The 12,706-nt window shown below is 45.9% G+C and overlaps 1 protein-coding gene across 1 annotated transcript in view; it reads right to left on the reverse strand.

The window, feature by feature from the left end:
- Positions 1-6,624: 6,624 nt before the first annotated feature.
- The window catches only part of DICER1 (dicer 1, ribonuclease III), a 69,513-nt gene continuing 63,431 nt past the window's right edge, over positions 6,625-12,706 (reverse strand). Inside the window, exons 26-29 of the mRNA XM_087856207.1 lie at positions 11,452-11,720; positions 8,805-8,967; positions 8,639-8,714; positions 6,625-8,285 (exon numbers count right to left, since the gene is read on the reverse strand). Of these exons, the coding sequence (XP_087712333.1) occupies positions 8,120-8,285; positions 8,639-8,714; positions 8,805-8,967; positions 11,452-11,720 (674 nt within the window). The 3' untranslated portion in view covers positions 6,625-8,119. The remainder of the gene's footprint in view (positions 8,286-8,638; positions 8,715-8,804; positions 8,968-11,451; positions 11,721-12,706) is intronic.

The following is a 12,706-nucleotide window of genomic DNA, read 5'->3' on the forward strand; positions in this document are numbered from 1 at the left end:
CATCTAGGTCGGCCCCACACCCAGTACTTAGTAGCTGCTTCCTAAGTATATTCGGGACCAAGGAGTGCCGAGGTGTTCGTTAGGGCCCATCTCGTTCCCCAAAGGATCTGCAGCAACAGAACAAGAGTGATGGTACAGATGCTGTTACACGACAGGGTGGAGGCGCTGGGGAGAAGCTGCGCACACTGGGATTTGTCCCCAGACAACTGTGGGGGACCTGGCCATGGCCTGGCTTCCCACGAGGATCCACCAGAATGTAACTGCCCGTAACGAGGCAAAAGCTTCATACTCTTCATTGCTCTGCTCCCAGCACCCAGGAGAGTGCCTGCACACAGAAGGTGCTGGATAAATGAGTGAACACATGCACTGGACATCCACCAGAAACCTGGCTCGGAGTGGCCCAGCAGTCCAAGCAAATAGGGGAAAGTTCAGCTACAACGTCCCGTGTCCATATAAACTGAATCTTCAGGAAAAGTGCAGGCTCTGCCAGGTATTTCTCTACTGGGTCTTCAACTCTACGTGAAACCAAATGTGTCCGAGTGACCAAGAGGCCCAGCCCTCACCCAAGACTATGACACAATATTTAGGAGAGACCCTGGTCTGGGGCACCCGGGTGGCTCAGTCGGTTAAGCGACCAACTCTTGCTTTCGGCTCAGGTCATGATCTCAGGGTCATGAGATGGAGCCCCGTGTCAGGCTCCCCAAATCTCCTTGAGATTCTCTCTCCCTCTCCTGTCTCTCCCCCACTTGTGCTCACTTGCACACTCACTCTAAAATAAATAAAATCTTAAAAAAAAAAAAAAAGGAGACCCAGGTCCTATTCTCCTTGGGGAAAACATGGTAAAAAGCAGGGATTTCCCCCCTGTGGTGCTGGTACCACTCCCCCGCTCCCACGTCCCTCCTGAGCCCACACTACATCCGTGCCCTGAAGAATCACTGACGTCTACGGACGGCAGATCAAGAACAGCGTGGCACTGAACTGAGATCAGCATCTACTGTAGTCCAGAAGCTTTGGGGACTTGGGCCATGGGGTGGTGGCTGCATTCCAGTAGCTCACAGACATGGGGAGAAGTGGTGGGGACCAAAGGATGGGCACAGGCTGCAAGGTGGTGGGAAGGAAGCATCCCGGGGGGGCTAGGTGCCCAGCTCTGTCTGCAAGGATTGGGTAGTGTTGGGTATAAGGAGGTGGGGAGCACCAGGATAGTTTTAGGCAGAGTCAACACCGAGAAAGGCCTCTCTAAAAGCTGCAGACTTGGGCTTATAGGGAAGATAATGTCCATCAACCTGAGATGGGCAAGGTGCACCCCTCCGAGGGAGGCTAACTTCACTCCTCTGTGCCTCGCTTTCCCCATCTGTAAAAGGGGAGATTGCAGCAGTAACAATTAGCATCTATTACGGGCTCATGACATGCGGGGCACTGCGCCGAGCACTGGACACGAACTGTCACTGAATCCGAATGATACGGTTCCTCACTGTAGAGGCAAGGACACGAGGCCAAGAGAGGTTGACGACTTACCAAAGGTCACACAGTGCGGGAAAACCAGATGGGCTGACTCCAGTTCTCAGTGTGAACCTCCAAAAGGAGTCATTTCCATACTTGCGGTGGGAGTAAATGACAAACGTGTATAACATTCAGCAACGATCAGGCACCGGGTACATGTTCAATAAGCCGGGGCTACCACGGGCCCACAAGCTCCACAAGCCTTGAGGTCAACGTGTTTTGCAATTCAGAATGTTTCAACAGAGTAAAAGGCAACCCACAGGATGGGAGAATACACTTGCAAATCACAAATCTGGTAAGGGCTTAATATCCAGAATACATAGGGAACTCTCACAACTCACCACCACCAAAAAAAAAAAAAAAAAAAAAAAACTCAAAAATTGACAAAGGACCTGAAGAGACATTTCTCCAAAGAAAATATGCGGATGGCCGATAAGCCCATGAAAAGATGCACCTCATTACTGATAATTAGGGAAAGGCAAATCGAAACTACGGGATGCCACCTCTTACCCCTGAGCATAGACATGACAGAAAACCAGCAAACTGAAAACAAGAGTCGGTGAGGATGTGGAGAACCTGGAACCCTTCTCCACCGCTGACCAGCACATCAAATGGCGCGGGATGCTGGAAAGCAGGATGGCGGCTCACCAAAAAAATCACGGATACAATTCCCGTATGACCCAGAAACTCTACTTCTGGATTTGGACGCTGAAGGACTGAAAGCGGGATTCAAGCAGGTGTGTGCACACCGATGTTCAAAGCAATGCTCTTCGCAACCGCCAGACGGTGGAAGCACCCGGCATCCACAGGCAGACGGACGGGCAAACAAAATGCGGTGTATATACACGTCGGAGTACTGCTCAGCCTAGAAAAGGAAGGAAATTCTGACAGCTGCTTCAGTATAGATGGACCCTGAGGCCCTCATGCCGAGTGAAATAAGTCCGATGTCAAAGGACAGATGCTGTCTGATTCTACTTGCATCGGGGAGCTAGAGTAGTGGAATTCACAGAGACCGAAAGCAGGAGGGTGGCTGCCAGGAGCTCGGGGTGGGAGGCAAGGGAAGTCAGTGTTTCGCAGACGCAAGGTTTCAGTTTGGGATGAAGAAAAAGTTCTGGGGATGGACGGTGGTGTTGGCTGCACAATGTGGACGTGTTTAACAGTACTAAACTGTATGCTGAAAAATGGCCAAAACGTTAAGTTTTATGTATAACTGACCACAAAACCAAGAAAGAGAAAGAAAAAGATCGAAGGGTTCTCCACACATCGCCTTGCAAGCAGCTTGAACAGCAAGCTCCTGGCCTGCCCGTCCACCGTGAGTGCACGCCCTTGCTCCCAGCGTCTTCGCATGGACCACGAGTCCGCTCGCAGCCCGGCCGGTTGTGAACCCGCATCTACCATCCCATCTAAAGCACGCCTTACGTTATGCTATGGAGCTGCACAAAGAAAACACTTCACTTCCATCTGGATTCTTTCCACGCACATCGTGATGTACACACTGATCTGCTTGGCCGGCTGCTCTGTCGCTGGCCAGGGGAGGGCAGGGGCACGGGGGCAGGAAGGCGCTGGGGCACTGACGCTCGGCCTACACTGTCAGGGGACTTCTGGGCCGTAACACCAGCGTGCACAAGCCTGTGGTGCTGGGCCAAATTCCTCAGGATTAAAATACATAGACTTTTTCTCCTTCAGTTTAGAGAAAATGTTGGAAGGAAGGAAAAGGAAGGGATTAATTTGGACTCATAACAGAAGAAAACTAAAAATTTTTTTCTCCTTCTAAAAGACTTATACTTACCATCTTGTTCCTACAGCCAAGTCATTTCTACTAGTCCTTAGTTTACTAAGCCACAAAAAGATTAGGTCAAATCTTGAAAGACAAAATTCTTACTTAACCAACATTAGGAGTATATCCTAAAAACCTGGAAGCTCAACATTCTGTCCATTTGATTTTAGAATAACCAAATTCACTTAAGGAATGTGTCAAATATATCGTGTATAATCCAGGACCTGGAACACATCAGTCAATGTGGCAGGATTTCAGAAAAACACACTGGTATTATTTAAATCTCGAAAAGAAAAAGGGACTGCTACTACACAACTCTACCAGTAAACGTGAAGCAGAACTCGGCCAGCACAACTTTTATCGTACTAAAATAGGCATTTTCGTAGGACCGTGGAATTCGAACACTTGAAAGATCATGTCTGCTACAACCATTTCAAATGTGTTATCACCCGCTTGAACGGAACCAAAATGAGAAAAGAAAAAGATAGAAGGACACAAAATGAACAGACCATAACTTTATTGGAGCTTGACTCTGCTACAATTATTACAAAACAAACAACTAAAGGTAATTGGGGCCCGTAAGGTGCGGGCGGCACGTTCCCGCAGCACAATTACTGTATGAATGGTTACAGTACGTCCCTTAGAACAGCTGCAGCATGTGATGGTAAGTAGGTTACTGTCAATCAAATTGTGTTAGTTTTTCTTGATTTTAGTCATTTTCCTTCACTCTATTTACAGCAGAAAAGCCAGAAGTTTACTTGCTGCTCACCTTTGCGTTTTTGCTAGGTAACCTGCTGATGCAGTGAATTCTGAGTGCATCTATAAAATTTAAATTGTCTGTGGTTGATGTCCAAATAAAAATGGACCAGGAGAAAAAAAAACCACTTAATGATTGAAATATATTTACAAGCTAGTTTTGAAAGACCATTTTCACTGCTAGTGGAAAACAGCAATGCAAGTCTCAATGCAAGTTCCTGCGAGATCGCTCCTGGCGGCTCCGACAACTGGTAAAATCGCTTTAATATGCTTGGTCTTAAACGTATCTTAAAAGCTTTCATGTACAATAGAAAATAAAGAAATTTATTTGGAAATAATTAAACTCCTGAAAAAGTAATCAGTGGTTGAAAAAATATACCTAGAGAAATGCAATTCAACTGAGCCTATAGGCACCGACCGCCAGGAATGCGAGCAGGGCGAGGGCTGGGACGGAATCCCGGCTGCGGCTTCAGTAAAGATATCTGGGCCTCCGTTTGGTGGCTTAGATCTCGTGTGACACAAGGATTAAACAGCCTAAGAGAGGAAGATGGCGCGTCTGCCACTGGCCGGGCCCTCAGCCGCACTGTGCCAGGGCTGGGTGTCGGGCACTCCCCGCACCCCGGTCCCCGGCGGACTGGGAACGACCTGGAAGGGCGCGGTGCTGGGTGAGGGGCCGTGCTTACGAGCCGCAGAGCAGCGTCGGGCCTCTCGGCAGTTAAGGAGGGCAGTCTGAATCGTTCTGAGGGCGAGCCATTATGAAGAACGTTAAAATATTAGTATTTTAAGAGATCATTACAGGAGTGTTAGAGGTCGTTCTAATTTAATCACTTCACATGACGTAAAAGAAAAAAAGTAACAAAACATATTTAAAAAAAAAACATAATTAAGAGTTCGGTTAACAAATCTTTGTCATACTTTCACAAACAGTAAAAATGCCACAGACAAAAATGACCTATTTAAGTTGTGCAAGTATATGACACATTGCAGGCATTATAATTATCTTTTTCAAATCCGGTAAATCAAAACAGCAGCGAGGCCAAACCACATTTTTTTTTCTCTCCGTTAAGCATATTTTCCTTGAAATGAGGTAAAGCATGGTACAAGTGCAATGCTTATCTGTGCTACACGAACAGAACAGAGGGGGACAAAGCTATCACACAACGCAGCATAGTTAGGACTGTTGAAAGTATATTATCAAAGAAATCGAAACTCTTTATAATGAAGGTTCATGCCGACTAACCTCCACACAATCATCCTAAGGAACTCTGTAGTTGCTTCTTCCAGACACACTTCCCCAGTCCTTCACACACGTGCCCGCAGGCACCACCACACCTCCCACCAGCAGGGCCTCCGTATTACATTCGGTCTCACGTTGTAATCACAGGAACACAAGGATGACACACACACGGGCAGAAAGGGGGGCCACACAGACTGATTTTCTTCCTTAGTAAATGGATGCAAAACATTTCAACAAGCTAAACTGGGGGAACTCTACAGCATTTAAAAATCAGCAGCACGAAAGCGTTCATAATCATCTCGTATGTCTCGCTCAGAGTTTTTATTTTTTAACTTAGGAACCAGGGGATCACAGAATGTGTCCAAGTGTGAGTCACAAATTAAAATGAGCTATCTTTCTCCAACAACAAAAAAATGAAATAGCTAAAGTTTGCCTTTGATAAAACATTTTGAATGGTAGCAGGAAATTTGAACCCCTGAGAATGTATGACCTAATCATATCCAAGTCTGAACTTTTTCGTATTAACAAAAAATACTCTTCTTAAGGTTACAAAATATATTGAGGCATTTTTCTCCCAACGGGAATTGTAACTGTGAAACAATCTGGTTTTGGTGCCAGGAGGCGAGAGAATCCCTTAACACTGGGATTAGTGCATTAGACACAATGCAAAGCCCTAAGCTCCTGGCATCAGGTAGTTTATAAATTAAGAAGAGATTTGCAACCTATCTTGATCACAAATCACCCTCACAAGTAAAATTCACATCCAGCCTTACTTGTTAATTGTACACGTTTACAGTTAATATAATTCAAGAATTGCTTGGTTTTAACTTGCTAGGAGATCTTACGTTGAGGTTTTTAAAACAAAAAACAAAAAAACAAAAAACCCCAACAGAAATCTAAGGTTTCCAATCAGAAATAAATATTTTAAAAATGAGCCTACCCAAATTAATTTGCTCAAAAACTCATTTAATAATTTAGATCGCAATTTAAATGTAAGATTGGAGACAACAAATAACGTTGGAGAACCTTAACACCCCCTTCACTCAGGTCTCCTTAGAAAGCGGAGCTGACAGTTTTCTCTGTGCACACGTGCAGAGGTGTTTCTCTGGGGGTGGGTGGTGCAGATAAAGCAAGAAGTACAGTATTCAACTGTAACTGAAAACAAAAAATGCAGCATTACATGAAGCATCGAGTTCAGAATGATGTGCTGGAAAACATTAGACACCTCTGCTCGGCTTTCTTAAACTTCAAGCATAATTAATGGGGCAAATTGCAGCAAACCTCTACTGGTATGTTGGTGGGAGTGCAAGACCGACCCACAGCTTTTAAAAAGGTAAATTAAGAGGTATTATAGTTACAGTGCAAAAAAAAAAAAAAATTAAAATTTCAAGCATAATACATAAACATAGCACCAAACGGGGGGAAATGCATGCAAAAGAAAAGAAGAACTGAGGTATTTAAGTGAAGAGTGCCTACAAGTCTAATTAAAGAAACGTCGGCAAATGCCTGAAAATGTCTTTTTTTTTCTTTTTCGAAGACGGAAATCATGAGCTTGTTTTCCTAAATTAAAGACCTAAATCACAGATGTATCAAAATGACGGCAGTTTGTCGCGAAGGTTACGCTTCCGCGGCACTAAGAGCGCAGCTTTGGTAGGTGAAGAATGCACGCGACACTGTGACAAGTACAGTAAGACATTAAAGTGAGAAGACTAAGGGTAAAGGTGCTCTGTTTTGCTTCTTTAAATAAGTAACCAATCAATTATAAAATCTGCAGCATATTTTAGGTGTGATATGTCTAGAGTTTATCTTGTTAGAGCAACAGCCTACAGGGCGAAACTGTTTGCCACAAACAATTTCTATCAGTGGAACTACCTGGCAGGAGGTTTTTAGTAAAATTGGGTATTTAGCCAAAGATCATTTTTATTACGGTGCTTAAAAAAAATCCATAGACTACATATATAATATTCTGGTTTTTAAAATGCCTCCAGGACACATATGACAGAAACTCTAATATAATCCTGTAATAAGTTAAGTCACAACTACACTAGTGAGTTGCAAATATCACACTGTCTCAACATCTAAATGCATAATAAAAGGAAGGGAATGTAGAACAGTTTGTTCCAAAAAGATCAGAAATTAAAGAACATCTATGAGGGTTTTAATTTTAAGGCAAGAACCTTTTGTACGCAAGACTACGTGGCATGAGAAAACGAAAATTTGATTCACCAACATGCCAGCCAATGTTCATTAAAAACCTGTCCCTTACTACTATATTAAGTGCAATGGCGACCAGGAGACATCCTCTTACGCAACAGGACGTGGAAAGAAAAGACGGCACGGGCACGCTTCTCTTGCAAACCACACCATTGTCCTGGGTGCCCCGGCCACGGCGGGACCGGTGCCAGCGCCCACGCTGAGGGCGGGAGGGCGCTCCCCAGAATCTAGCGGCTGTCTCAGCTGTAAGCTCCTTGGCCTCCTAACGCTAAGCAAAGCTGATGGAAATGAAACTAAAAAACAAAAACAAAACCCCAAAACAAAACAAAACAACTCTCAATAATTCTCTTGAACACTTGCTAAATGTCATCATTAAAGCACTCTCGTGATTTAAACAAAGCAGAAGTGAGGAAAGAAGACAAGATTGTGTTTGCGCAAAAAACTAAAACTACAATTAGTTCCAAAATTTTTATACATATGTTAAATGTTTTATTCTGTAATCTATCTTGTTATCAAACAAACTTTAAATTCTGCCTTCGATTCATTCCACTCCCTATGGACTTTAAATCATCCTTCTCATTTTAAATAGTTTTCCCCTTAATTCTGCTTTTTTGTTGTTGCTGTAAAAAGGGGTTTCAGCTGTTGGGAACCTGAGGTTGATTGGCTTTGAGGCTGCGTAGGGCTCTTCTTGCTGCTGCAGACTTGGCGATCCTGTAGCTCCGGCCGACGCCTTTAAACTTCCCCTTCCCCACCACTTCCACCGTGACTCTGACCTTGCCGTCATACGTCCTCTCAGCCGGGCTATAAAAAAGCCAAGCAGCTTGAATCAGAAGTCAGAACTATTTATTATTATTGTCAATCAGCACGGAGCACGCGCTCTGAGGCGGAGGGGCCGGGGCCGGGCTGAAGGCACACAAAGGAAACGTGCATGACACGGCGGCGGGGCCGCCGGCGGACGGGGCTGAGGCTCTTCTTTAACTCAGCGTTACTTTATCAAAGCGAAAGGGAAAGTCAATCCGACTACAAACGGAGAGTGCAGAGTGCATGCCCCAGTGTAAATATTTCTCAGAATCATTAGTTTATGGCATCTTTGACAATTCTTGCCCCTCTTGTTTTTAAGGAACTTAATTTTTTCCATGCATGGCTTTGCTTACCTAAATTTGGCAGTTTCTGGTTCCATTTCGAGCAATTCTCGCACAGGGGAACGGGGCACGTTTGCAGAAAACTTTTCTGCAATCAAAATGAAAGGGTGATGTGAATAACATCCTTATAGTTGTTTTTAATTATGACTGTGTTTCTTTCAAAGGGAACGGACAGTACCTATTAGCGGCCGCATCATAGGATAGTACACCTGCCACACCGTCTCCAGGGACATCCCGCTGTCCATGTAAATGGCACCAGCAAGCGACTCAAAAATGTCCCCCATTGCCTTTGGAACTTCGATGTCCTCCTCCTTCTCTTCATCTTCCTCAGACCTCCTAAGCTATTTACACAGGGAAAAGGGATTTGTAAACAACAAGGCCATATTTAAAGGCATTCCACAGCGGTGAGTTTCCTTTCTTGGATGGGACTTTTATTATACCCTTAAGCGAGGGTAATAATACCAGCCATTTATGGCAATCACCTACTACATTGTAATAGCTTCTTCACAAACATCTAAAAAAAATTTTTTCCAACTTCTCAAGGGATTAAAAAAAAAAATCCCTTCCCCAGTCAGTATTATTCTATACTCAGCAAAGGGGAAAAATAAAGAGTACTTCTAAATGAAAAAAAAAAAAAAAAAAAAAAACACACACAAAATTAGAAATAGTTAATAAATGTCCGAAAAAAAAATTCCAAATCCACTTGTAATCAAAGAACTGCATCTTAAAACAGTTCTACCCCCTGGCGGTTTGGCAAGGATTAGGCTGAATACCAGTTAGTGCGGCTGTGACAGGCGCGTACACGCTGCTTTGGCAAGTGTAACTGCCACGTTCTGCCACGGAAATTCTACTCGACGACAGATGCCTCCGAGTTCCCTTTTTATTAAACAACTCGATACACACTGACTATAAGAGAGAACCTGACACACAAGAGGTACTCAAACTAATGTAACGAAAAACTTAGATATGTAGCAAATGCCTTTTAAAAGTTCCTAATTCTTTGATGCAACAATCCCGTCTCTAGGAATTTATCTTAAGGAGATACTGGATAGATTTACCGTACCCATGCTTATTAAAAGCCCTAAGTAAAAACAATGTAAATATCTAGCCGCAAAGGACTGTTTAAACACATTCCATTACAGGTATATATTGACAGCGTGTGGCCACTGAAAGTCAAAAGGCCAACTGATACACAGAAAGTTGTCCTCAACACAGCAGGTGAAAAACACACATGACGGTATATTCTGCATAATGAAATTCCATTTTATGTGTTATGTACGCTCATGTTTCTCTACATTAGCAATAAAACACCACAAATGTTCATTTTGGTTATTTCTAAGGTAGCATATTTGCAGAACTTTAATTTTCTTTTTGCTTATTTGTATTTTCTAAAACAAACACAAATTACCTGTGAAAGAGAAAAAAAAAAAAGAGAAGGGGGCATTTGGGTTTTTTTTTAAGCATTTCTAAATGGATCGTTCAGCCGCACAGAGCTCTGTATCAAACACGTGTAGTGCTGGCTACCGGGAAAAAGATACTTCTTGTTTGTACATCACAGTTTTAAAGTAGAGAGCAATTTTAAAACTTATCAAATTTAATTCTCTCCTTTCACAGATGAAGAAACTGAGGCCCAGAGAGGTAGAGAGACTTGCTTAAGATTCACCAGTAAGTTAGAAAAGCCAGACCACTGACATTTCCAATCAGTTTTTGTAACTTCTGTTTATATAAACAAAGGAAGCAAAAGAATGAACAAAAATTAACAGAACCAGCATGTCCCACCGTTATCAAAAGAGAACTTAAATCTAATTTTAACTAATTCCTCAAATTCTAAGCTTAAACACTTCTAAAGAACAAGACCAGAACTCATACGAGTACGCAGGAGATAGTTCTAGTTCCTAGTCCCACTGCTAGCTATGCTCCGACGCCGACCTCCGTCCGACGCCTCGGAGGAGTGTGCACCGGGGGAAGCGGATCCTCCTTCGGCACCTGTGCAGTACCGTTTACAGGGTGGGATGCTTCGCCTCGCAGCTATGCCTCAAACGCCTCTCACAGCAAGTCAAGGAAATGCACTAGTCCCCAGCCACGGTTCAGTGCAATTTTTAAAAAAGGGAAGGTACAAATTAAACAAAGAGCGATTAAAACGGCCACCAGATTTGAGAACAAATTCCCTGACTCCTTAGAAGACATCTCCACAAGTAAGGGAAACAAGGGAATCCGAACGGGGAGAACGGGACCGAGGGTGCTCTCCGGGACACAGGTATGCAGATGGATGGCAGCGAAGGACGAGAGGTGAGTGGAAAGATCTAAGTGAAATTCTCCGCTACAAAACTCCAAAATAGCTCACAAACACATTAAAATTAGCTCCATCACCAAAGAACCTCTGGCTGAACTTATGACAGAAGCCTCTCAAATTTCAATGGTTAAAATTTTAGAAAGTTGGTTTTTAAATGAGATTTTATTTTCAAGTAGAAGCAGAAAATACATTTGTGAGGCTTACCTGAGATCATATCAGCGAATGTTTTCTGACCCATTTCAACAGAAAGAAAGGCAGAACAAACCGCAGGGAGCCCTCACTAAGGTTCAAGCGCCCCCGGGGGCAGGGGCAGGCAGGACTTCTCTGGCCGCCGATCAGGAGTCGTGGGGGAACAGAAAAGAGCCCACAACCCCTGGCCCCCACTCGCCCCGGGAAAGGCCGCAGGCACCCTCCGGGGGCAGTCAAGTTTTTAAAGGGCCCGACCTGGAGAGCACCACCGTCCCTCCGCCCCAGCCCGGAGGAAAAGCGGCAGGACCCCCGTGCACCGGCCGTGGTCTCCTGCAGCACTCACCTCGGAGTCCATGCCCTGCATCTCGTTCTTCTCCAGCTGGAACTGCACGAAGTCGTCGATGACGTGGAAGAGCTCAGGGGAGACGGCTTTGAAGTACTTGTGGTAGTCGTACTTGACCGCCAGCGACGCGAAGATGGTGTTGTTGACCAGCGCGGACCGCAGGTCGGTCAGGACGCCCGGGGAGTGCTGCCGCGGGTCTTCGTAAAGGTGCTTGGTTATGAGGTAGTCCAAAATCGCATCTCCCAGGAACTCCAGGCGCTGGTAACAATCTGCGGACGGCCCAGGGCGCAGGCGTCAGCTCGCGCAAAACCCGCTCCCCCCACACAGCAACCCACCGTGGGGTCCGGCCCCAGACCCACTGCCGAGAATGGTGCTGGGCTTCGTTCTCGTGTATATTCTTCAATGACAAACCATGTGACATGTCACACTTACTAAGGCCTCTGCAAATTCAATTTGAATGGCAAATTAAGCCTATTTCTTATGTATAAACTGGGGTCATAAAAGCCTTTGGTGGCCCAAAGGCTACTGCTCCTGCAGACGAGACACTGGCCGGGGGGTCTCATCAGGTCAGACCCTTCCCTCCAGCACAGTGCTGGCCAAGCAGGTGCTGGGCACCGCCGAAGCCACAGCCTCGCTCACATGCCGGCGGTCAGGGGCCAGACGCTGCACACGCACCCCGCCCTCTGCCCCCCCACAGCCCATGCACCCCATGCTCTGGCCCCATGCACCCCATGCACTCCAGGCTCTGGCCCTACACTCTGCCCCCCCGCAGCCCATTGCACCCCGCGCTCTGCCCTCACGCACGGCCCCCACGCTCTGCCGCTGCCTCTGCGTGTCACCTCGCCCCCGCTAGGGAGTATGCGCTGGGGCCACCCTGGGTCACCACTCCTGGGTCACAGCTGCCACCCGCCCAGTAAGTACGAGAAAACTCTCTTCTTCCCCTGAGTGAGAACTGTTGAACTGGACACGAACAAGGGCCTGAGAAAGGAGGTTGTGGCTGTGCACAAAGACCTGAGCCCGCACGGGTCGGCTGCGCACGGGGGAGAAGGCGCCCGTGCGGGCCAGCGCCCCATCTCCTCACCGTGCCGAGCAGAGCCCATTCAGGCCAGGAGGCTGGCGCAGGGACGGCCCAAGTGGTGCGTCCCGGACACCCAGAGCTCCGAGGCAGGGGCCTCACTCGGCAGAGAGCAGGAACCATGCCTCGCGGCTTCTCCGCAAAGACAAACAGCGCTCCGTGCTGCCAGCCCTTCTAGTC

Source organism: Ursus americanus, chromosome 26, assembly GCF_024610735.1.
Source record: "Ursus americanus isolate L20-20 chromosome 26, mUrsAme1.1.p, whole genome shotgun sequence".
Lineage (NCBI taxonomy): Eukaryota > Metazoa > Chordata > Mammalia > Carnivora > Ursidae > Ursus > Ursus americanus.